The sequence below is a fragment of the Convolutriloba macropyga genome, chromosome 6 (genome assembly GCF_964194025.1).
Source record: "Convolutriloba macropyga chromosome 6, txConMacr16.3, whole genome shotgun sequence".
NCBI classification, from domain to species: Eukaryota; Metazoa; Xenacoelomorpha; order Acoela; family Convolutidae; genus Convolutriloba; species Convolutriloba macropyga.
In genome coordinates this window covers 73,137,040-73,162,763 of record NC_134473.1, presented here as the reverse complement: position 1 = coordinate 73,162,763, position 25,724 = coordinate 73,137,040, and the positions used below count along the sequence as shown (strand labels likewise).

The following is a 25,724-nucleotide window of genomic DNA, read 5'->3' as shown; positions in this document are numbered from 1 at the left end:
TCTTTTAGCGCACACAAAGAATCAAATGTGGATTGCAAATGCGATATAATAATTTAATAAGTCCTCTGACTACATTATACGAGAATTTGTGGCACCAGTCAATGTATTATGTGTCATATATGACCTTGTATGAAATCCAAGAAATTTTTTCAACTTCAATGGAAAATCAAAATTATACAGTTTTTAGTCTTTGAATTTTTTTGTATGATCCTTGTATGATTTCTAGGAAATCATATATGGTCCTTGTATGACTACCAAGAATTCATACAAATCATACATGACCTAGTATGAATACTAAGAATCATATATGACCTAGTACGAAATCAAAGAAAGTTGTATGATCCTTGACCCGGGCTAAGCTGGGATGGGGGGGGGCACAAACGGAAAAGATCCATTTTGTTTTATCTAACTGCTGCCTAATCGTTTTTGTTGTCAACGAATTCTCTAACATAATTGTGGCCTCTGATTCCAATCCAAAAGGTGCCCCCCCCACCTTAGTGAGCTTATATTTTACGCCCCCCAAGAGCTTTTCTTACATAGTAAAGTGCTATATAACAACATATAATTTGTAAATGGGGGGGGGGCGTAAAAGACACTGGGGCCAAAACAGAATAGATCCTCTATTTCTTTGCTTTTTGGCATTTCCTGTTTCACACACCTCGCGAAAAGGGGCACAATTTTGGTGAGGTCTGATATGGAAAAAGCTTTTACATCTTAAAACCACAACGAAACAGTTGAAAAATCAATTTTCTGGAACTATTCTGTTTTGGCACTGGGGGGGGGGGGCAAACAGAAAAGATCAATTTTTTGTTGATTTTTAACAGCACGATTGTTTCAAATTGACTGGTACAACTACTTTATCTTCATTCTTGTCTTTTAAACGCAGATTTAAATTTTTAAACAGCGCTTCAAATAATATGCCACCACCATTATAATGCAACCAATATAATCAAATTTAAGCACGTGCCGTACTTTCTATCTATAACCGGTTGATTGCAGATCTCTGCATTTTTAAACACCTGGAAGCTGTTATTTCTTGTTTGACTGTGTCTTTGTTTACTTAGTGGAAAAGACGGTGTTGGCCAGCACGCAAACAAAACAACAGGTAAGGAAACGTAAATAGACTTTGAGAACTAAATGCCAGTAAATTGACCACGTTTATTTACCTACTCGACATGATTTTCTTTTTATTCCGTTTATGATACTTTAATTCTTTCTAAATAAAGCTTTCCTTTTACCTCCACACTACGATTGCGAAAAAAATCAATGAGGAGTTTCAGTTTTTAAGGCTTATTGATTTTATTATTTAGATTTTTTGGTTTTTCCTCTCGAAATTATAGATGCTTTTACGGAAATTGGAGTTTCTCATTATACAGGCTCTGAAAACTGGGATATTTTTTGGAAACATTTAAAATTAATGGCAGTGTTTATGTGAGTTGGATTAATGTCCAACCGTAGACAATCCTAACAATAATTTGTAATTCTTAGAATTTGGGTCAACAATAATGGTGAGGTCAAGGTAAGGGTACTTTCATCAGTAGAATCATTGTAACATCAGGTCATCATTTCAGTCTCGTTCAGATGGGTGGGAGACTTTTTTTCATCTACTCGGAAAGAATCACCAATAATGCTCGAGTTAAGATTAGATTTGACGGATTACATTTCTCAGGATTTCAAAGACCACTCGGAAATATGTCACGATAAGCTATTTGTCTATTTTTATTGGAATAAGCAGTTGTTAAAACATCAATTGCACCGAATGAGGTACAGAGTAGTTAACCTGAAAAGCATTAAAAAGGAACACAATCATACCATTTACGGATATCGGGGAAAAATTTCAATGATCGATAGATATATGTACCAGTTTGTCTTTGTTGATAAACTTATTTCAAAAAAATCTGAACTTTTAACCAGTTAATTATTTTTCAAACTATCGTTCCAGAGTTAAAAATCTTTATGGAGAATCATAAATCTGTTATATGTGTTAAATGTAAATGAAACACTTTGTAAACAGCTAACGCTGAGATTGAGGCAAAAACAACTCTATTCCTTCCCATAATTCGTTTTCAATTGATATTTACCAATTTGTCTGCAAAAAACAATACGATGAGAAAAAATCAACATATAGAAACCTAAAACGACATTCAGCATTTTCATACTCATTATAGATTTTTGTTGAGCGAAAGATGAACGATTAACGCATTTAATATCATCTGAATTTTAAACATTTTATTACAATATATTGAATATCATTTGGATTAATATCCGATTAACAATATTCGGAAACAATTGGATCGTTGATCAAAAATGAACTTGGATAATTTTTTTAGATGCTTTAATGTTAATGACACATCAAAAGAATTATAATCTAACTAATCAAAATGGGTTTTTTAATACCTAATGGTTATATGTTTTTTCAACGTTCTTCTTTTGACGTATTTCAGGTTCTCTGGAACTTTCCAAACGTTTGCTAAAACCAGCACTCAAGCATTGCAAAGTGAAGCACATTTCCCCAGTAGATGGAACAATTTTGAATTTAACAATTGCATTTAGCAATGTCAATTTTTCTAAAGCAAAGTGAAAATGAGGTCCTCTAATTCTTTTTGTCAATGCAATAAAATGCCATGAAATTTTAATAAATCCTAGCTCAAATTTTAGCATTTTGGTCCTCTAATTCTTTTTTGTCAATGAAATTGAATACGATGAAAGTTTAATCAATCTTAGCTCAAGTTTTAGAATTTTGGCCCTTCAATTCTTTTTTGTCAATGATATTGAACGCCATGAAGTTTTAAAGAATCCTAGCTCAAAATTTAGCGTTTTAATCGATAAAAATTGAGCGATAATATCTTGTTGACGGAAAGTACCCCAGTCGACTTCGAATGGTTATTTTAAAAGATCTTGCATTCTGGTTATTTTAAAAGATTCCGGTAAAATCATGCAAACCGATACACTGTCTTGCACAATTTTTATCCAAAATTTTGCAGATCTTGCAGGATAACAATTGGTCTTACAAATATGAAAACATATGGAACAGGATCGAACTTGATCAGAATGAGGAAAAACATTTCCTAATACTTCTTGTTCAGTATGGTGAAGATTTACTTCAGTATTGTCTTTTTTCTGCGCAAACTAAAATATCAAACAATTATAAAAATGATAACTTTTTTTGTAAAATAGCAATTGTAAAATATGAACAGTGTAAATTTGATAACAGGTATTAATGTCAAATACAATAAATTTTTCAAAGAAATATAATTGAATTGTGTAATTGTGGAAAAATAATTAAAAAAATGAAGATTTTGAAGATTTTAAGGAGTTCTCTCCTTGCTTCTGTATTGACAAAAACCTTAAAAATTTAATCTTAATTTGTTTAACTTCTATTGCACTTGCAGCCTCATAAACAAGCCAAAAAAAGGCAGACATCTGATAAAAAAAAGTTTCTTTAAATTCCCTTGCAACTCAAGTATCTTTTTGAAAATTTCAGCGCTAAATGGACGATAGTTTTTCTGTAAAAAAGATAGAGAGCAGAGCTCAACCAAAACTAATTCGCAAGAATCTTGCAAGATAACCATCGTCTTGGAAGATCTTCCAAGATAACCATCTGGTGTTGATTGGGGTAACCAGAACTAAATGATGAGAACACATAGCTTACGCGTTTATTTTTCTCTGTAGTATTTCAACAGAATTAAAAAAAAACAAAGCAAAATTTCCTTTCTTTAGAAGTCAGACGAGCAGGCACTAAAAAATTAATGATTTGGAAGCAAATTTAATTGATTTTGTAAGCAATATATTTAAGATATTCCCTAAAGGTTTTAATTTCACTGAATGGGCTTGAAGCACCAGCGGGGCAATTATGGTGCTCGCTGTGCCTAATGAATTTTGCGGTCTTTTCTTAAACAACTTCATAAACAGCAAATCGCAAAATTATATATATATATATATATATATATATATATATATATACATATATATATATATATATATAAGTAAGATATTTATTGTATTTACAAATGTTGTATTCCTTTACAGGATTTCTTTCTAGATTTTTAATAGTTCCATCACTATAGGATAAGATAAAAAAATTTCGGTACTTTTATCTAGCGTTCTGATAACAGGGACAGAATGGCGGCCAAAACGGATATGGAGAGAATCGGGGTGTTCAGTGAAATGGGATACCTTCTGGGCGACAAGTACAAGAACCCTTCTAAAGGGGGCTTCAACGATGCCGCCGGGAAAGGCAAACAGATGCTACCCGGAGGAAGCAAATCAAAGTCAGCCCACCGTGACGGGTACTTCTCAGATTTCGGACGAGTGTTTGAAAAGGAGGCATACAATGATTACATAAAAATGCGGAGGCTGGACCGGATCATAGCTGGTAAAAAGAATATCGGGAAAGCGTGGACTCCTAGTAGCTATCCCCCCAAAATGTGAGTTGCTGAAACGGAAGCCCCCCCCCCCTCCCCCCTCCCCCTCAAGTAGCATTTTTACAATCGTTCACATGTGAATTCTAAAGAGACAGTTGTAACTCTTAACAATCTCTACAAACCGTTATCGGTGCAAAAACAAGGTGTAGATATTTGTTCACCCATGTTGATGAATATAACTGTGTTCACGGGAGGGGATTCATTTCCCTTATTTGCAGAGTACTAATCTATGCTCATAAAAGTTTACTTGCAATTGCATTGTTGTTAAGAGTTAATGCGTCAAGAAGTTAGCAGAACTATTTAGCCTTCTTGGATCTTTTCCGTTTGTGCCCCCCCCCCCCCAGTACGTTATACATCCCCAAGTTACAGAGCACGTGCCATCTCATAGTAAATCATTATGTAAAAATATGACAAGTGCGTCTGGGGGTCGCAAAAAAATGCGCCCACTAATCTGGGGGGGGGGGGGCAAAACCGAGAAGATCCATTTTTCTTCAGTTCTCAGGGCTCCTTTAGGGAGTCCTGCTAAAATATCTAGGATTATCAAATACGATTTCTTTTGTTTTTCTTCTACACGTGTTTATTTGTTCATTGTTCACAAACAATTGTTTCGACGTTTTTCGCTCCAACCTGATAGTTAGCCAGATTAAAATTGGATCTTTTCCGTTTATGCCCCCAGCTCAGTGGGTGCATATTATTTGCACCCCCAGACGCACGTGCCATATTTTTACATATTGATTTAACTATGTAATGACACGTGCTCTGTCACGGGGGTGAACAACGTACGGGGGAGGGGGGCACAAACGGAAAAGATCCGCCTTTTCAGTTAAGGCATAAATAGTAAAATGAAGTCCGTAACTCCTTATGAAATGATTTCTAGGCCAGGTGCTGGTAGCCACATTGGAACCCTTGGTGGCAAAGTTGACCACTTCTCGCCGGCTGTTAGGCCAGGAAAGGCACATACTGCGCCACCGAGGAACTTTACTACTCGTCCGGGAAAACAGGGCACAGGATACGGGTAAGGGGTTTATCCGGTTGCTTCAGCCCAGATCATATGTCAATTATCGTTGCTAGATTCTCCAAACTCTGAAAATCGCCCTCATTTAGTCCTTGCAGTATAGTTAATAGTCGAGATCTAGGCTCTACGGAAAGACCCACAAACTCAAGAGGCTAGGGTTGATATTGACCAAAATTACACGAAATAATAGAAACCGAAAGTTTGAAGTCATTGATCACGATTAAGGTCTTTTCATACCAGGAGTGAGGTTTTAATACGCCACAAAATGTGCTGTTTTTTACCTCAAAATGTGAACTTTGCGACTTCGTGAACATAACAATGGCCTTGTTTTCGGTTTGTTTGAAACTGATTGATCCATTTTTTTTACTAATTACTTAAGATCGGTTAAATGAAAATTTACCCAATGTGCCAAAATGACCAACGCCAATTATGGCAATACCCGTTTTAGTACCTTTAAAATTTTCGAGTAAACTTCTATTTAAACAATCTGATTTGAAACAAGCAGTTGATATTACAAGCATGTTTATCATACTTAATTGGATATTTTTATCTTTTCATATCAAAATAGTCTTACATTTAAAACTTGGTAAATATACTTAATAAATTATAAATTATATGATTAGGCTTACGATAACGTCAAATAGAAAAACCTTAGGTCTCTTTGAATACTTTTTAGCAGGTTGAGGATTATAGCAATGGGTATTTTGTCCTGACGCTTGAGATCGTATTAAGAAAAAAATTCTCAAGTTAAAATTCAATAAATGTTAATTTGCAAATCGTTTCAAATGAAAAATTTTCAATCGGCAATGAAAATGGGAGGGCCTTGTGAGAAATGTTTGTTCCGACCACCCACTTTGCTGGGGAGGGAGGAACTATATACCCAACTGTGTTTTTTTTTGTTCAGACAATTTTGGCCGATCGATATATTCATCTTAGAGAGTTGTGAGTGATATCAATAAAAAAAGCAAGTACATCCTAGAAAATGGAATTAAAAAGATTTTTTCGAATTTCGTTTTTTACAGGGAGTTATCGAGGTTTGAACTTTCGTGAATATTCGACAGTTTTATTCACATTTTCAGTAATTTTTGCTGAATTTGGCACAATAACGCTAATATTATTTAAAATATGTTAAAAATTTTAACGGTAGAGTGCTATTGTAACCACAGCGACAACGGTAGCGATAGAAGAGCGTTTCTGTTTGATTGGATTTTCTTTGGCTGAAAATTTTGATAAAACTTTAAAAATTCAGCCTTTTTTCTTCAAAAATTGCAAAATTATGCTTTTTCGGTCCACTTTGTTTAAGTTTGCCGAAAGTGGAGACTTAAAAACCGCTGACACAATCTCTTGAAACTACCAAAGAGAGCTAGTATAAACTCGGTGCGATAAAAACTTCTTTTGGAATTAAAGTTTTGCCGTTTTTTACAAATTTAAGTCAATAATTGTACTAAATGAACCATTGTTTTTTTTTAAATCCGATGTATTGCACTCAACAAATGGTCTAATTGACAAACATTTGGAACAGTTGATCAGTTTTTTTGCAATGGATTCTTACAATCAGAAATTTTGGACGCGCGGCAAAATCAGGAATAGGTTTGACTTTGCCATGGATTCTTACAATCAGAAATTTTTTAATTTTTATACTGGTGCTGCCTTGTTTCAAAATAATTTGCTCTTGTTTTTTATGTTAATTACTGACAAAAACTTCATGCTTGGAACCAATAATGGCAGCTCCCATTTACATAAACTGGTGGTGGAATTTAGGCATAATTTGTTTTCAGAGAACAGAAAGGTTTTAACGGCTTTAAAGACGAATTTTAGTAATTTTTAACAAAATTCTTGTGATTTGCCTTCAATTTTTTATCGTTTTTGCAGTCAGATTACTGAGTCTAACCATTCAATGACCCAAATGGCTTCTTCAAGAAGTGTAAGTGAACCTCTTACGCGCATTCGCTTGTTACTTAATGTCTCTTATGTCATTAAAAGTATCTGTTTCAAAGAAAATTCATTGTTTTTTTGAACTTGAAAATTTTGTATACTTCTGTCAACTTTTAGATTGATCTCAGAAAATACAAGTCAAACTTTTTTTATATAAAATACAAACTTAATTCTAATTTTGTGGCAACCTTTGAGACAAGACTTTTCTTGGTTTTGGTACTATGAGTTTTCATACAAGATTTTGTGCATAATCGCCCATTTTTGGTGTTTTTTTTGTTTGTTTGGTAAATTATCACTTAACTTAACAACCTAACTGGAAATGCGTTAAAAATTGGTAAGTAAACGTATGTATTGTTTTTATAGCAAATTGTTTGTGCGGCCACACCGTTCTCGTGCAGATTTTGGTAGAGTTTTTTTTATTTTCACCATATTTTTGTTGTTAATTTTTGTTGCCGTATGCCAAATATTGGTTAACCAAAAGTCTTAGTGGACAACTGGGGAAAGATGAAAGAAGTTAATAACTGATATCGGTATATAGCTAAAAGTTTTATTGAATTTCAAATTAAATTTTTTCAAAAAAAATTAGAAGTATTCTTCAACTTATACCATTTTGTTTTGCGTTTTTTTTTCTCGTATTGTGCAATGTTGTATCATTTTAGCAATTAGCCTCATTATTGAGAGAACCTTTTAATGTTCTATTGAACCAAACCAAATTTTTCTGATGGTTAAACGTTTTGACTGTTGTGTTCGGGGCTTAGACGATGTGTTTCAGAATTTTGTGTTTCGATTTCTGAGATTTGCCATAATTTCGGTTATTTTTTAGCTTGGCATCTCTACAGACAAGCCACAGAGCTTATCCATTTTTACCAATATTTGCTTTTTATAACGGTTTTATTTGGTTCAAATGGTCGTTGTTCTTGGTACAACCAGTTTTCAAAAAACATTCGTGATTTTTGCATATTCGCTCATTTTTGTAGATTTTTTTTACAGTATCACAATAATGAACGGTTCTCTGGTCAATTGAAAATAAAAACGAAATAAAATCAAAAAAGGAAATCAAATCAAATGTTCAAATGTTTAATTGGCTGGGACATCGTTTTGGCTGGTACTGATATCGGTATATAGCTAAAAGTTTAGTTGACCTTCAAATTAAATTTTTTCAAAAAAAAATTGAAGTATTCTTCAACCTATCTAATTTTGTTTTGGTTTGCGTTTTTTTCGTATTTTGCAATGTTGTATCATTATAGCAATTAGCCTCATTTTTAAGAGATCTCTTAAATGTTCTATTGAACCAAACGAAATTTTTTCTGATGGTTAAACGTTTTGACTGATGTCTTCAGTGCTTAGACGATGTTTCAGAAATTTGTGAAAATTGGAAACTTTTCAATTTTTGTGTTTCTTTTTGCTGTCATTTTAAAATAGTCGTTTTACAAAAAGACTTTATGAAGCTCAAAAGAGACGCAAATGAAGAGTTAGGTCTTTCGCGCAAATGAGTTTTAATTCTCTGGCAGTTATATTTTTTTAACTTATTGGCTTCAACACTGTGGTTTCGTAAAGATAAACTGTCTACTCATTTAGTCGAAATCTTACATCCGGTTTGAATTTGGAAAATTTTTGTTTAAAAAAGACAATCGATTTCAGAGATTTGCCAATATAATTTCTGTTAAATTTTAGCTTGGCATCTCTATAGACAAGCCACAAAGCTTATCCATCTTACCAAAATTTGCTTTTTATAACAGTTTTATTTGCTTCAAATGGTCTTTGTTCATGGTTCAACCAGTTTTCAAAAAATAATCGTGATTTTTGCATATTCGCTCATTTGTGTTTTTTTACAGTATCACAATAATGATCGGTTCTCTGGTCAATTGAAAAAAAAAACGAAATCAAATCGAATGTTTAATTGGCTGGGATATCGTTTTCGTGCAAATTTTTTCATTCAAATTTCCTGCCTGAATTTGTCGTTCCTTTGTATTCGTATTACATATCCTGCATAATGAAAAGTCTCAGTTGCTCTCTATGGATATATTAAATAATCTCTCAATGATTTTATTTGATGCATAATGTTTCTAATTAGTTTGACTTTAATTCTTTTCAACAAAAAAGCAACGTTTAGTTGCACTTTGCCCTTTTGTTCATTTCTTGTTGACTTGTTACCAAGTCGCATTGAAGAATAGCCCATATTTTCTCTAATGAAGTACAGGCTAATCTTCTTTAGTATAAGTATTATTTGACGCCGTTCTGATTTGGTTATTAATGGTTTTCAAAAAATGGACAACGAACGAGTTTTGGTCGTAATTTATATTTGTAATTATTTGTTTTTTATCGCCGTATTTTATGGTAGTCATATGATGGTAGTCACGGGTCTCATCGACTTTCAAATGTAGATTGTTTTATCCATATAGTAGTTTGTTGAACGATATGTTAATTTTTTATTTTCTAAGTGAAAAATGTAGATGAGCGGGGTCGGAACTTTATGTTAAAAAAATTGAACTAGAGTAGATCATTTTTTGGAAAATTTTTTTACCGAAGCCCCTCTTCTTATGTCCACTATCGATTAAAATTGTTCTTTTATCAACACAGCTAATTGATTTTTCACTTCAAGATTTTTGTTAGTATTTTAAGAAGCATGCTAAAAACGAACTGAATATAGATATTTGAACACGTTCTCAATGCAAAAGCAGAAAAAAGAAAAATTGAATGACAATCTCAAGCCCGATACTCAATTTGTTTTTTTTTTAAATTTTGCTGGTCTTTTCAAATTGCTTTTAACGCACTTGATGTAGAAACAGTTTTGCCTTACTTGATTTTTTAAAACAATATCTAAATTTTTAAATTAGCTCTTTTTTGAATTAGACATCTTCAATGGTGCGCTATTCATTTGGTCCACTTAATTTCATTATTTTTGGATAAACGAAGTGTTGTATAAGTCAATTTGTGCCCAGAGCAGTTTTTGTTTTTGTTTAGGATAGAAATTTCAGGGATTTGATTAGAATGGCACTCTGGTTTTTTTGACAATAAAAACATTAGTATTATTTAACAGCTGTTCTAGAGAGCTGCCAAAAAAAAACATCAAATTTTGTTGCAATCGATTAACCAAAACTATACTTTGACTCAATAGTTTTCCAAGTGTTTTGAGGTCATCTGTATCAACATTTGATAAGATCTGGTTTTTGCTAAATTGTCAGTTTTCAAAAATTTGATGACGTAATTTTTCAGAAGTTTACCATATTTTTTCTTGGGGGCAGAAAACAGAAATATCTTAAATTCTATTTTTTGGTTGAATTTGCAATAGAAAATCATATTATTGGTATGGTTTATAAAATTTGATGTGTTTTCCTTTATCATGTTCGTCCTAATTTTAAATCAATTTTTCGAAGAGTCCGAAGTTAATATTTAGCAACTTCAATTCAACTAAAAATAATGATGCGGCATACAATAAGCGAGCTATTATCAACAGGATATGTTAAAACCAGTTGAGGTAAGTTTAATATCCTTCAGAGGACAAACTCTAAAATAATCCAGAACCTTCCATGTTTGAAATTTTTAGAGCATAATCTCCCAATCTTAATTCTCGTCACTTTATTTTTATTGAACTTTGCATCTAGTTAGCTCTAATATAATTCAAAGTAAACTTTTTGAATTTCCAAGATCTTTCAGTTATGCATTTTGCTCATATTACTTTTTTCTTGTAAAGATCTTATAATATGCTATGAAAGAAGTAGTCCAGGAACGTTCTTTCAGGTACTTCAAATCTTACTTATTGTTAGATCATTGCATAGGTTAAAAGTTTACAATTTTTGCGATAATCTAAAAATTTCTTACAAGAATAAGGCGAGATATTTTATACTCTTCCTATTAAATCTTGGATAATATTACAATTTATATACAATTTTGCGAGATTAACTATCCTATCCGATTATAAAAATCTCCAAGATCTTATCACATATGATGTTGAATGGCTGAGTTGACCATTATCGCAATCCGATACATTTGCTACAGTCAACTGTTACAGATAAACTGACTTCGCTCATAATAATACTGGTGAAATTTTGTTAGCAATCTTGACTGTTTCAGTTATGCTGATGTAACGATAGGCAAAGTCCCCGGTTATCAATCAGACGCCTACGAGAGAGCCAGAGACCAATTTAAGGTGAGTAGGATTCCAATCCAGTTAAATTTAACGCATATCGGATGGTCAGCGACTCGTTTTTGCCAATTTAAGAGCGAGTATTAGCCCAACGAGACAATTAACAATTTTGAAAACCTGCTAAAACGTACGGAGCCCTACAAAAATACACAATTTTTCACATCACAGTACCCAAAATATCCAATGTTTGGCTATAAGGCTCTGTATTGCAGGAATGAACGACTTAAGAGTATCTTGGCAACCCTGCAAAATCCTTTAGGATCCTTAGGAATAGTTTTAAGTCATACATGGTTTTATTAAGTGTAAGCAAACATTTAGGATCATAGAAATCTTACAGAACGAAAAAAAATTGCTATACAAACCAGGAAATTTGCAGTAACATAAAAATTTACAACTGTCTTTTTTAAAAAATCAAATGAAATTATTTTATCGGTCAAATCATAGTCTGTACAAGATAGTCGGAAAATTCAAAGAAAATTTTTCTTCAAATTTTAAATATTTACCATTATCAGATTTATCATGGTTATCAGATCATTTTAACAATCATAAATGATCTTAGTATATAACGCTAAAAAATTCAACGCCAATCTGATAAAATTTCACCGCTATCAATGCATTCAAGTCTTAAAATGCGGGCGCTTGGCGGTGAAGTTTTTTTTGACCGTTAGTCACCGCTAATCTTATATTATTTGCTGACCAAACCTCGACCTAGGATAGTTACTAAGAGTTTTCACTCAGGGTTTTCAAGAACTGAAAATCAACTGTTGATCTCAATAGAGCTGGCACCTCATCTTTTTTAATCAGTGGAAACCATATTGTTCTTTGCTTAAGCACGGAAACCTTCCATAGTTAAATAACTTTGGTGGCTGCTTTGCAAAAGTAGAACTCTGATCGTACAGTGTGAAAACAAATGATGACATTTTCCATTCTCATTAAAAAAGCATAACCCAATATCTTCGAAAAATTTCTCTCGAACGATTAATAGGAGCTCAAATCTATTGCGGCGTTTAATCCGGGAGAGGGGTTGATGGGAGTAACTATACTCACTAAGGAGAGCTTCACATGATATCATTAGAAAGATGTATACCACTATAATCACGAAGAAACTTAAAGAGAAAACATTATACATAGTTTTGCACATTTTCAATAGACTTTTAGTAAGTTCAGCTGCTGACACTTGCGATTGAGAAAATTATATCACGCAAAACAAGGAGTCAAGGGCGCAAAAGTCACCCGAAACATCAAAATTCTCAAGCGAAAATTTTGCGTAAAACTCTTTTACGATAATTACTTCAAACATCGTTCGAGAGCAATTTAAAAAATTTACAGAGGACTACTTGCGACCATTAAGATGCTGGCTCTCTTCATCTTGACTGAATTTTTACGATGGTGAAGACAAAACAGTCCCAGACAAAACAGTCCCAGACAAACCAGTCCCAAGAAAGCAGAAACAGTCTCAGACAAAATAATCCCATTTAAGCTGAGTTGAACAAATGCTCACCAATTAACGAAAACTCCTTGAATTATTCATTCAATGATGTGTCATTGAACACGTATTATCTTGACTTGAGATTTCTCCGACCGTTTTCCAGCGATTTGTTTCCGTTAGTGTTGGCCTTGATACGTCCTGAAAACGTCAGCATAATTATCTTGTGCCGGTTTAGTATGTAAATATATTAATCCTTAGTAGGGCTGTGGCAAGGTGCCTTAGTAATCAGACTTTGATTTGTAATCATACGAAACTGGATCTATTTTTTTCTGCGTTTTACATTTTCGACCTTAGTTTTTGCATGTGGACCATTTTGTAGATGAGTCTGAGGACAAAAATGTACTTACCATGCGCGAAACTTATTCTATAGGAATTTAAAATCCCAGATGGAATATTTTTCAGCCCGCGATTTCCATTTAGACACTGATTTGATTCTGATAATTCAGTGGTTTCATTTTTCCATTTACACATTTCAGAAAGAAGTTGAGGTGGACAAAGCCCTGATGAAGGGCGGATCTTTTAAACTGAACATGCATCCCAGGGACTACTTTGATGAGAATCCCTACAAGACAGACAAGCCACTACCACCCGTCCGAAAAGCCACACCAACCAAAGAACCCACAAAGCCATTCAGACCCAGCAACCCTGGAAAACTGGTAATATTCCATTTTTAGTTATCCAGAGGCAGAAAATCATCTCAAGCAATTCCTGGTCCACAAGTCGCTATTGTCAAAAGACAAATGTCGACGGGGGGGGGGGACTTCCCTGTCCCAAGTGTATGGCCGCAGATAAATAGTAAACATCAACCCGCAATCTTTTACAAGACACAAGACCACCCGCCGTCTATATTCATCATCAATATCTGACAACGGTCTTTTAAGACCTCCAATTCTCAGCTACATTGGGTTACAATACCGTTGTAAGCTCATTTATTTTCGTTGACATTTAGAAGTAAACTAAATAGTACAAAAATATCCATATTTGTTCACCAAATCAATGCTGTAGGGATGGTCACATCGAATTTTTGTCTAGCTTGGTGGTGGCAAGTACGGAACGTTCGACCCCTACCCAGAGCACCCCAAGGATGTGTACATCTACAACCCCAACGTATTCAGACAGCAGAAACCGGGCGAGAAAGTGTTCATGCCGTCTGCTGGTCCCAAATCTTACCCCATGAACTCAGTCGTCAACCAAATGGTCACCAAGTTAGTATTAGGGCTTCGAATTACACCTGAAAGTCCTGGCCAAGACTCTCATAAGACTTAAATATGTTATGTGACAATAGGTCTGAATCATTGAAAAGGTTGAAACATTGCCTGTATCTCTAAGAGGATTCAGAAATTGACAGCATCGAAGCATCCTATTAAAAATAATCAATATTGATAACATGCAGGCTGACACAAAGCTTTTAATCAATCACTTTGTCATTTTTAGAGACAGCATCACAAATATGGTCTGGCGAAAATAACTTTAATTAATTTTTTTCAGGACAATCAACGAGACAAACGTTCCTTTCCAACAGCAATGTTACTGACAACCATCACAGCCTCTTCCTCCTGCTATTTCCAATTCAACCTTCTTTCTCTGCGCAGGTGTTTGGTTAATAGCAACGCAAGCAAACGAAACAAAACACTTTTCCATATTTTGCTATCTTTTCAATTAAAACTGTTAGAACAAACTAGTTTTCCTTTACAGTTATCATTGAAATCAATTCCAAATCAATATAGCGCCAGAATTAAAAAAAAACATAGCAGGACAAGTCCTGACGTACAATTCAAAGAATTTTCATTGACTAAACAAAAAACTAGACATGGAATGAACTATGAATGGATTGGAAAAACCATTTAGAAAAAAATCCGATCCAAAAAATCGAAAAAACAGCAAAAATCAAAGTGAAATTGCCGCATGTGAACAAAAAACCACTAGCGAAAAACTAATTTTTGTTCAAACATCGTTTTCTCACTCAACTTTAAAATTAGAGTGAAAAAAATTCACGCCGCAAAACCACTCGCAGCATTTTCGCTCCACTTCCTGTTTCGGCGTAACCAAAATCACTACTCCAATTTGACTTCAAAAATCATGAAAATGTGTGAAGAGATCTTAAAAAAAAGACAGCACCCCAATACAATTCAAATTCTTTGAATTGTAAAAAACGAGAAGTTCCTACAATCATAGCCAGAATTTGACTTCAACTAACTTTCGTCATTTTCAAACCTGCAAGTTGCATATTTTAAGCAAGGTTACGTCACTTTGCAGAATTCACTTTGAAATTCAGGCTTCACGTCTCAAAACGCTTCGCAGTTCTCGATAAACGCCAGTTTTTCAAGTGGAGTCACTTAACTTCAAACAAGCGATTAGCCTCTTTTGAAAATACAGAATTAGGCAAATTAAATTTTTCAAAAACGCGTGCTATAAAAGAGCCAATCGGTATAATCAACAGTTATAATATCCAACATTCTTTATCAGTAAACTGATAGGATGTGCCAAAAGCAATTAATCGATTGATTCTATGACAACAGATGTCCGGCCACAACTTTAAATCCGGCGCAAATTGACGGACGACCTAACAAAAATCTCAAACATAACCGACTACCGTATGGCGAATTGCTCTCAAACGACCGGTCGGCTTCGCCAGTAGCTAGCTACGGTTTAGTGAGGCCAGCTTTAGCTTACTTGAAGGGGCGTTGATGCTGTCATAAGTTTTTGAGCTGATGACATCAAAGCTCTCAAAGAAAGGGTGATATCTCATCATGAGGAAAGAGGTGCGTGACCTGAATTCACCACCTGAATAGATTTACGATAGCCTTTCAAACTTTAAAATACCAAGCGTGGTACAGTACCAAGTATTAGTGCAAGTTCAGATAGGAAAATGGAATTTGGAAACAGTCAAGAAATTTCAGAATTCGGTTAAATTTTGTTCTATTTTAGGTTGAAATAAAATTGTGGCGCAATCAGTGAAACTTGAAAAATATCTTGAAACAAAATTTCGCACAGTTAGCTTATTCAAAACATTCCCGAGTCGGAATCGGATGTTAATCTTGCAAGATCTTGCAAGATTAACATCGGCTTGCAAGAATCTTGCAAGATTAACATCCGTCTTGCAAGATTCTTGCAAGATTAACATCCAAAACTTGCAAGATTCTTGCTAGATTAACATCCAAACACCATCCAAAAAAGCCGAAAAAAACGTCTAAAAAATTTTAAAAAACGTTTAAAAAAAGAGCATCACAAGAAGAGCAATAAAAAGGCATCAGAATTATCAATCTAGAGCATCAAAAAAGCTGTTCTTCTTCTTCTTCCGTTTTCTTCTTCCGTCAAAAAATTGACGTTAAATGCCAAATCGAACTGTTTTTTTTTCGAAGATATCTTGGTAACCAAATTGATAAGAAGCTTTTATTCGATGCACAACTGAGCAAGACTCGAAAAATATGGCTACTGCTATTCGTTCTATTTATTTGTTAAGACAGCAAATTCCTTTAAGCATAAGACATGGTTTTCGAATTGCTAGTTCTTTACTAGAATTTTTCATTGCCCTCAGAATCTAAGTTGAGAGTTGCCCTCAGAACCGTCAAATAAATTGGGGTAAGTGTGTTTCCTTCGTAGGAAAGCGACCGAGCTAGTGATCTTCAAATGCATGCAAAATTACTACCAGCTGAAAAACTGATAGCTAAATTGTCATTGATGGAATTCCGGTATGACCTAAATCAAAAAAAGAAAATTGAAAATTTGAAGCAAAATCCTCGAACAAAAAACTATGTGAAAACTGAAGAACAATTTATAGTATGACCTCAGTTATTCGTCAATGTATGCACATATGCAATAAATTACCGCAATATTTTGGCCACCAAGATGAGGAAAAGACTAACAAAAAGCCAACTGATTTCTCTGTTTCTCAACAAGAGCACATACCATTACTTAGCAACATAGGTGCATTCTAAAGTTATTTTTACAATTATTAAGCAAAAAAAATTAATTACAAAAATTATTAACATTTTCAAAAAACAAATTAAAAAAATTTGTATAAGAAAACAAAAATTATTAATTTAATTAAATATTTTACTTGATCGCAAACTCCTGATTTTCATGAATGCTTGGATGATTTGTAGATATTATTTTTTGCTTCAATATTGTTTAAATTTGTGGTCAATTTCTAATTTACTTGTTTCCAAAAAGAATATAGACAATTAGAACAAAATCATCTTTCAAACTTAAAATGCTGCAACAACCTGCCAAAGTATGTTTTTTTTAATAAAAACTGCGCTGACGAGGCTGCACGACTTAAAATATAAAAAGGACCGTGTACACCATCCGGCAACGATGGATGTAGGTCGGAGCATAAGGGATAATGAGTAGCACTTAGCCGGATGCTGCACTCCAAGCTGTTCCCCTCCAGACAGTGTAAAGACGGCCCAGTCACAAAAATAACTAACAAGTGGAGAGGAAAGCGACAATATATATATAGCACACATAAGGAACTGGTAAGGCAGGAATAAAATAAAAATAAGATATCAAGGAATGAGCAAAGGAATAAAGTTAAACAGCCATACACTCAGTGCAGCCTTCCCTCCTCAACGACGGCGCTAATCGAAGTCTCAATGAGAACAGGAGGCTTGAGGGCGCGACATCCACTCAAGCAGAGAACACAGCTCCTCAGAAGTGCGAAGCTGATTTTCGTTCGGATGTAGCTTATAGTGTCGGCGTACGGCTCTCCGCGTTTTTGCTGATCTTAGTTGCGAGTTGTTTCATAACGCGCGATGCTGATAGCCCAGCACCGCCCGAGCAAGCAAAAACCAGTGCGTTGAAACTGCTGTGTTCGGTTTCGCTCTTCGTACTTATTTCGCTTGATGCTCTCGTGATATTTGTATGCATCTTTTATGGTCTTAGGGCAGCTCTTCGCGTGAGGGTTGAAAATCTTTACAACGAAAGTGCGATTAACGCGGGAGCCCCACAGACCGTTTGCCTTGATGTCCAGTCGAGCGTCATCATCAATAGTGGTGGAATTACTCGAGAAAACTTCTCCATCGAGCCATTGAAGTTTTGGCTCTATCTGGGCATCGTGGCAAACGTCATCCATCAGGTTTGCGAACACATCTCTGATTTCGTAGTGTAGTAGGTGCGTATACCCTCCTTTGTCGCAATGAAGGGCATGGGTGAAGCTAAATTCTTTCCCGCATGCGCATATAGCTGGCGTGTTCTTCGCTTCCCAGGTGTAGCGAAGTGCTATTCCATCACGGAACTCAGTCTTCGTGAGGTCGAAACCATGTTTTGATAACGGAAGCGCGTTAAGCCAGCTAGACGCTCCTTTCTCCGAGGCCAGCTGGATGGTATGCTTCATTTCTGGCAGATTGTTTTTGATTCTGGATTTTTTCGAGATGAGTTGCATGTCTGCGTTGCATGTCTGCTTTCTGTCTGAGACTGATCTTGGTTTGTTCTAAATCACATTGTTGAACTTCGAATGAATCATTATTAAATGACGCCAACGGAGTTAGAGTTCAATTGATTTCTCAAGATTTTTATGAAGATCTTGTGGGAGGGCGATGCTAAGCCCGCCCACTCTGAGAGGTAAGTTCTCTTTCCTCTTGGATTGTTTCTTTGCCGACGATGTTCGGTACGACTAGGCCAAGCCGCTCCTCTACCTTGTCCAGAACCCCATCCATGGAGGGTGTAGTACGCGAGAGGAAGCTCAACTTCTGTTGAACCCCCTTCTTCAAACATGCATAGGCATTCTGGGGAGAGGTGAGAGCAAATTGACCAAGTCTGTCCAAACTTTGTGTATTTAATTTCTGCATCTTTCAGGAAATTTTTACTGGCCTCAGAGCTACCGATTACTGATCCCAGGACTGGAGCGCCCTGCGTGATTTCCACATTTGTGCCTGCAAACTCAGTTAACGCTTGGCGCTCGCCTCCTGGCTTAATTATCAACTGACACTTCGGAGGATTGACAAGATATCCGTACTTGGGACCAAGCTGAGTGAGCTTGTCGAAGAGTGCCCTGATATCTTTCAAATTACCGACGACGCTACCATCATCATCATACCATTTTTGTGTCAAGGAGTCATTGTGAAGTCTTGATATTAGGGGTAGGATTGCGATTCCATACATTGCCATCGCAAGGGGATCACCTTGTGTCGTACCTTCCTGAGACAGAATGGTCGACTTACCGATATAGAGATGAGACGGATGGCTATAGGAATTCTGTAAGGCAACATGCAATGATGGGCATGAGGCTTTCACGTTCTCTAATGCTGTTCGTCTATTGAGAACATTAAATGCGTTTTTGGCATCAATTAGTAGAATTGCTTCGTTTTCGGGATTTAGAATTGCACGACTTAAAAGGGTAAATTTTAATTTTGCCTTCCGTTTTTATTTTTGGATTTTTTTCCCTGATGTTCTACATAACGGATAATGAATAAAAGCGTTGCCAATTTAAAACGTTGCCAATTTTTTTCAAAGTACTGAATTTTAAAACTACAGAAGCGAAAACTTAGCAATTTTAATTTTCTTTCGGCCCCTTGTTCTTTTTGTGAAACTTCAACAAGATTTTTAGAGGTCATTTTTAGCATTAACTATTGGTGCTCTGTTTTCTGATTAAGAATGAAACTTTAAACGAGATACAAACTCGCATTTTATCCGTTTTCCGTCCTCGATTCTACAGTTAATGAGAACAAAAAAAAATGATGTTTGGTTGCAGCCTACTGAAACGAAAAAGTAAACAAATGATAAAATTTCTGCAATCGTCTACCCAAAGCAGTGACAAGATGCGTTCACTGTATGTTGACTTTGATGAATTTACTACCATTCTGGGCCACGCATAGAGAATCATTACAGCCTCCCTGTTTGTTTTAAGACATTCTAGATACATTTTCTCGTGATGAAAACAGCTCTTTTCATTAACTTTTTCTTCGCCAGATCACTTAAGTCCTTTCACTCCTAACAAATCAAACTTTTGTATTTAAGCACAAAAAGTTCATTCGTCTTCAAATATAAAATCTGCGTCCGGGTCAAAGTTGAGCAGCGCAGCTTTCTTCTTCTTCTTCGTTCGAGTAGCTAACTGTTCCACTAGTCTATTGTGTGACTTCCTTTGCTTTTGCAGTTTTTCGAATCTTCGGAGGGTATTCGGCGTTCGGTAAAGAGGATTTTTATATATGACACTTCCCGAAAAACTCCCGTTGAAGATTTTAACTGGCTCCAATACCATTCGCGGCCCCACTTCCGCCAAGCCCGAATTTTCCGGTAAGATTTGGTAGTTTCTAAACCAGATTTTGTCATCGACTAGTGAAAACGTAAAGACGTGATCGATGAATGGCTGTGACTTAGGATGACCAACAGGTGTGCTGAAAACAGAAACAAACATCTCCTTGAAGAGGTTCAAATGAGGCTTACTGTCGAACTCGGTACCGAACGACAAAACAGCTCGCGATGTTTTGAGACAATTACCAGTAAGCTTCAACTCCTCCATTGTGCACACATTATGTAGCAAGAACACAGCAGAATATCCAAGCTTGATGTCACTCATATAAAGGAACACATCCTTTAATTTGTGAGACTCAAAGTACATTATCTTTGAGCAATTTTTGATCTCCGCGGTTTCATTTAATTCGTTAAGGCCTTTCTTCCTGTCAAATTTGGAATCGGTCTTCGAATGAGGCAGAAACTTGATTAAATTTTTCATCAAATGACGGCTTCTATAGTCTACACGACGCGAACAAAGCATGAGTACTCGAGATTTCCTTTTCCATTTAAGAGCCCGCTTTTTTGTCGGGTGACTTGGGTCATTGATATCCAAATCTTCGGCAGGCATAATACCTGAAACAAAAACCGGTAGCTCTAGCAATTTAACCCCATTTTACGTTTGTGGATACTCAAGTTTCACAAGCCCCACTGCTCTGTTGAAAAAACTAGATTGGTTACCCATAGAGTTCTGAATATCATAAGATCCTATGCATGAAGCACAAGGTGAATAGCACAACAGTACCCTCGTATCTTTTGCAGTTTTTTCTCGAAACCTCTCATCATCACATCCCAAAAGGAAGACTACCGAAATGCACGAATGAAATTACAAAAAGAAGCTTTAGCTACCAAGAAGCGAAACAATGGAACGAGTTACCTGAATATCTACGACAGACGAAAGACTCTTTGACTTTCAAAAATTGCCTAAAAACCCACTTGTTCTGCCAAGCTTTCTGAAACTATGACATTGATCTCCAACAACGACTCTTGGGAACAGAAAGAGTGGTCAAAAGCCCTTACATCATCATGATTTCATTCAAAAATGGTAAGGATTTAACTTATTATAACTTTAAATTCAATTAAAGCCGTCTGAGCTCTAACTGTTTAGCCCATTTTTGAGAACGAAAAGTCGCTTGGGTCAGACGAAAAATCGGTCAAGCCAAAAATTGGATGAAAAAAAGACCACAGGACTAATATAATTGCTACAAATTTCTTTTGAGAGCAATTTAAAATATTGTTGTAAAGGTTTTAAAGCAGGTGCTGACGGAATTTCTGTCAGCAGTCTAGATAATTGTCCATGGCAGTGCGGGACAAGAGGGCGTCCAAATCGCTGCCGGTTTGGAGGAGAGTGGACGCGTTTTTTTTGCGGAATTCTCCACGAAATTCTCAATTGTCTCTGCCAGGTTCGTATGTCCGTTTCGTTCAATCTTCTTTCCACCCTTCCATATTAGCAGTTTTAAAGTTCTTTTAACATTTTAACAAAATTTAAGATGGAAACGTATTGGAATTTTAGAAAACATTAGCGGCGCAATCTAATTCTCGGGCACTGAACAAAGTGACTTACGAAGGCAAGAGAGGACTGTCGCCCCGTATCACATCAGTTTCGGGCCTGAGTCTGAACCCAAACTCAAGAAACATCCTGAAAAACATCATATTGTTATTGGAAAATAGTAGAAGCCTTGGAAACCGGACAGGATTAGTACTGTGGCACGATTCTATTAACAACACAACCACAAAACTCGGATCCAACGACTTCAATGTGACCCGGACAACCTCGCGGACTACCCTCCGCAAAACAGGTTCCGTAATGAAGTTTTTTTTGTATTGTACATGGGGAGCACCTGATACTGTTAAAATCTTGCTAAAAACAGGTATTTTGGTAATACAGGTAACCAAGCAAATTATTTCAAGACAGAAGCAGAATGAATATTTGTGTTTGAAGCAGTAAAAAGAATTACATCAAGAGGTTGCACTGGAATTGAGAACTATTTGTAATTTTATTACTAAATGGTGTATTTGGTTTTATTCCAAAGTGTGCTTGGAAAGGTGTTACATTTGTTGTCTTTTGTTTGCATATACGTAATTGATACACTATTGACTTGATTGCGTCTTTAATTGTGAATGTATTATTTCCATTAGCTTTTTTTATGCAGCTTAGTCGTCTTTTATTTGTTTTATCAAAGGTTTCACTAATCCAGTCGCTCTATGATCATTAGCAGGCGCTGTAATAATGTTAATATTGTTTTATTAAGAAAAGTTTTCAATTTATTACCAGTAAGACAGCGTGCTTGATCTAGTCTAATATTTCTAGTAACTCAATGTATTTGATTATAGTCATCTAAGAAATTAATTACATTAGGTCCGTTTACTTTATCACAGATATCTATTGTGGGATACTTAGAAAAACGATTGATACATGCCAAAAAAGTTACATCTTGGTCTTTTTCACTGGTAATCGGTCCACCAAATTATATTGGTTTTTCTTCTTTAGGTTTGCAGCAATTTACTAAAGGCTCCACGACGTAATTTTGACTACGGAGTTATGGGTTTAAAATTCTTATCAATATCAGTGTATGGTTTTTACTTTGCAACCTTATTAAGATTTTTTCGATGCATATAAGGCCAAAATGCATATTGTTCGAGGTTGACCATGCCCCAACTTTCTGGGTGCGTTAGATGAAGCGATTCAAGTACTGCGCCTTGGATCGAGTTCGGATTAGCCACCCTTTCGTCAACGCATACGCATCCCGAATGAACGTGTAGTTCTCTCCAAAATGAGTGGAGGTAGGGATTCAAGTCTTCGCATCTTTTTTCATCACCTTGGAGGATGCAATCCCTGACCTCTTTGAGCACAGCGTCCTTGCTTGTCAACACAGCAAGGAGTATTTTCGTATACATTTGAGTCAAAATGTTTTCAAAGACTTCCTCTTTCGAAAGCGCCAGATTTGGAGATGCAGGGCCTTCATTTGAGGATTGAGTGAAACTTGCCCCAGAATTTGGAAAACATTGAAAAGTTACCCGACCAGTTGTAGGTGCCGATAGAGTTTGCGGGGAGTTATTAGATGCACTCTTGTTAGAATTGTTTTTGGAGAGAAAAAGTGGGTCGTTCAAACTACTGTTGCAGAGCCAGTGATTTGTTCAAGAATTTAAGAGAGAAAGCAATATGGAATTGTTTGTTTGTTTAGCAATTGAGGCACGTGTGGAATGTGTGTGATTTACGCTGTTAAAATATTGTGATTGACAGTTTTGTGGTGTGAAATTTATAAAAATTGCTGCCAGCACCTCACAAATGCGGGTAATTGTTGCAACCGCAAATTTCTAAACATGTTTGTTTGTAACTTTCGCTTTTTGATTTGGTTGACGAGAAATGTAACCTATCAGCCCCATTTTCGCGCCTGGTATATGTTCAATATTAAAATCAAAGGAAAGTAAGTGATATACCCAACGAGTTAAACGACTACTCTAAGATTTGTTAGAACTCTGTTCTTTCATGGTTGATAGTAATGCTCGACGATCAGTAATAATAGTGAACGATTTTCCGAATGGGTAACATTTAAAATATTCAACAGACCACACTCTCCCAATAATTTTAATTCATTAAAGCATTAGCGTTCTTCATATGAATTAAGAAATCGGGATGCGAATGCCAATGTATGCCAACCTGTTGGCGAACGCTGTTCTAATGCGGCCCCTAATCCAGTTCTAGATGAATCACATTTGAATTGGATTTCCAAGTGTGGATTATAGTGTGTACTTTCTGTAGCGTTTGCTAATTTTTTTTTAATGTTTTGGAAGTGAGTTTCAAGTTCATTATGCCAAATAAATTTAGAGTTCTTTTTAACTAATGGTCGGAGTGGATGACATAATTGGGAAAGATTGAGTTTTAATTTAAATAAGTAGTGTACAGATCCTAAAAATGAACTTCGTTGTTTTGAATGTTTAGGTGCTGTTAGATTTAAGATAGCCGAGATGTAATTCCAGATAGTCTCAAGTGGAGTTCCAGATTGAGTAAATATAACATGACCATTCTTTTTCTGTTTTACCAAAGTGACATTTGGGTAGGTTTTTTCTCAATTTATCTTTATCAAATTTTTTAAGAAACTTGTAGACTTACTTTAAGGGGTCTTCTTTTGAGCCACAACTAACAACAATGATGTCGGTCAAAACACATTGGGTATTATCTAGTCCAACTAGGGTGTAATCTATTACTTTTTGGAATGCTGCCGGCATGTCAGTTAACCCACAATATTCAATAATGAAGCGATATGTGCCTGTACCTTTGCCGCTAACTATAATAAAGTTGCAATAGCGGGAGGTTTCTGGGTCTAAATTTAATTGACTGTATGCGCATTTCAAATCCAATATTGAGAAAATAAGCTGTTTCATGTGAGGCAATTGTATTTAAATTTTGTTGTATCGTGTCAATTAAGTTATCAATATTAGGCATTTGGTATTTATATTTTTGAATTGATTTATTTAGTATTTTGGATTCTAGTGCTAGTTTATCGATTTTTTGTCTTTTTTCACTGTTTTAACAATTGGAGACATAAAATTTTTATCTGAACAACTCTTCAATATTATTATGTATTTTTCATCCAATAATTTTTGAAGTTCAGTATTTACTAAGGGATGAAGATTTACAGGGACGCGTCGTCCTTTTTGATGAGTTGGTGTCAAGTGTTTGTCAAATGTAGAAATAAATGTGTGCTTAAATGATATACCGATTCTAGAGATTAGGCCAGGAAAGTCACAAGCTATTTGTTTCTTTATTTTATTGCCGTTTAATACTTGTTTAGTTTGTGTCAGTTAAAGTTCAAGTTGTGGGAACAGATGTCGCTCAAATTTTGGTCTATGGCGAACTTCAACGATCGTAACGTTGACATTTTCAGCTGTCCAATCATTGCAATTCATTGACGTATTGATTATGCCAATTGTCTTGATCATTTCATTTGAGAAGGTTTTGAGATCCAATTTTTCCGAGTTTTGTACCCAAAGCTTTCTTGATTATTCAAAACAACCCCGTTTGCTAGATTTTAATTATGATGCTGCAAAGGCTCCCCAAATCCACTAATGCTTTTGTCTCAGTGTTTACGAAACGAATAAGCATGTTTTCCGGCCCCACTTGTCTGATGTTTTCACTATCAGAAATTACAGAAACGCAGTTCTCGTCGAAGTCATCATAATAAGAGTTGGCATCATCAGAGTCATAGTTGGCATCATATATGCTATGTTTTTGAATCATACTTTCAATCTGGTTTACTTGTTCTCCTACCGTTACGGATGAACCGATAGTAGCAGCTTCAGAAGAGGTGTCATCCACGTTGTTGACCCGTGGTTTTGATTTTATAGGAATCTTCGACTTTTGGTAGACTTTTGCAAATTGATTGGCAATTCCACAATTTTTACAGTTTTTTCCACGCGCAGGACAGCTCTGACGATGACTGGCGTTACCAGCCGTAAACACAATTAGGGCAATTTTAGTTT

The 25,724-nt window shown here is 35.6% G+C and overlaps 3 protein-coding genes across 3 annotated transcripts in view; 1 reads left to right on the top strand and 2 right to left on the bottom strand.

Annotated features, from left to right (window-relative positions):
• LOC142340601 (uncharacterized) overlaps window positions 1-25,724 on the bottom strand; it is a 121,715-nt gene that overhangs the window by 50,447 nt on the left and 45,544 nt on the right. The window lies entirely within an intron of this gene.
• LOC142341198 (cilia-and flagella-associated protein 96-like) lies at window positions 891-14,688 on the top strand. Its single transcript, XM_075392116.1, has 7 exons — window positions 891-1,105; window positions 4,116-4,427; window positions 5,302-5,439; window positions 11,449-11,524; window positions 13,487-13,666; window positions 14,043-14,215; window positions 14,499-14,688. The coding sequence occupies exons 2-7, from the start codon at window positions 4,123-4,125 to the stop codon at window positions 14,542-14,544; spliced, it is 918 nt and encodes a 305-aa protein (XP_075248231.1). The 5' UTR covers window positions 891-1,105; window positions 4,116-4,122; the 3' UTR covers window positions 14,545-14,688.
• On the bottom strand, window positions 19,895-20,849 carry LOC142341197 (ribosome biogenesis protein BRX1 homolog). The gene has a single exon (XM_075392112.1). It carries the CDS (start codon window positions 20,809-20,811, stop codon window positions 19,978-19,980), a length of 834 nt encoding a protein of 277 aa, XP_075248227.1. The 5' UTR covers window positions 20,812-20,849; the 3' UTR covers window positions 19,895-19,977.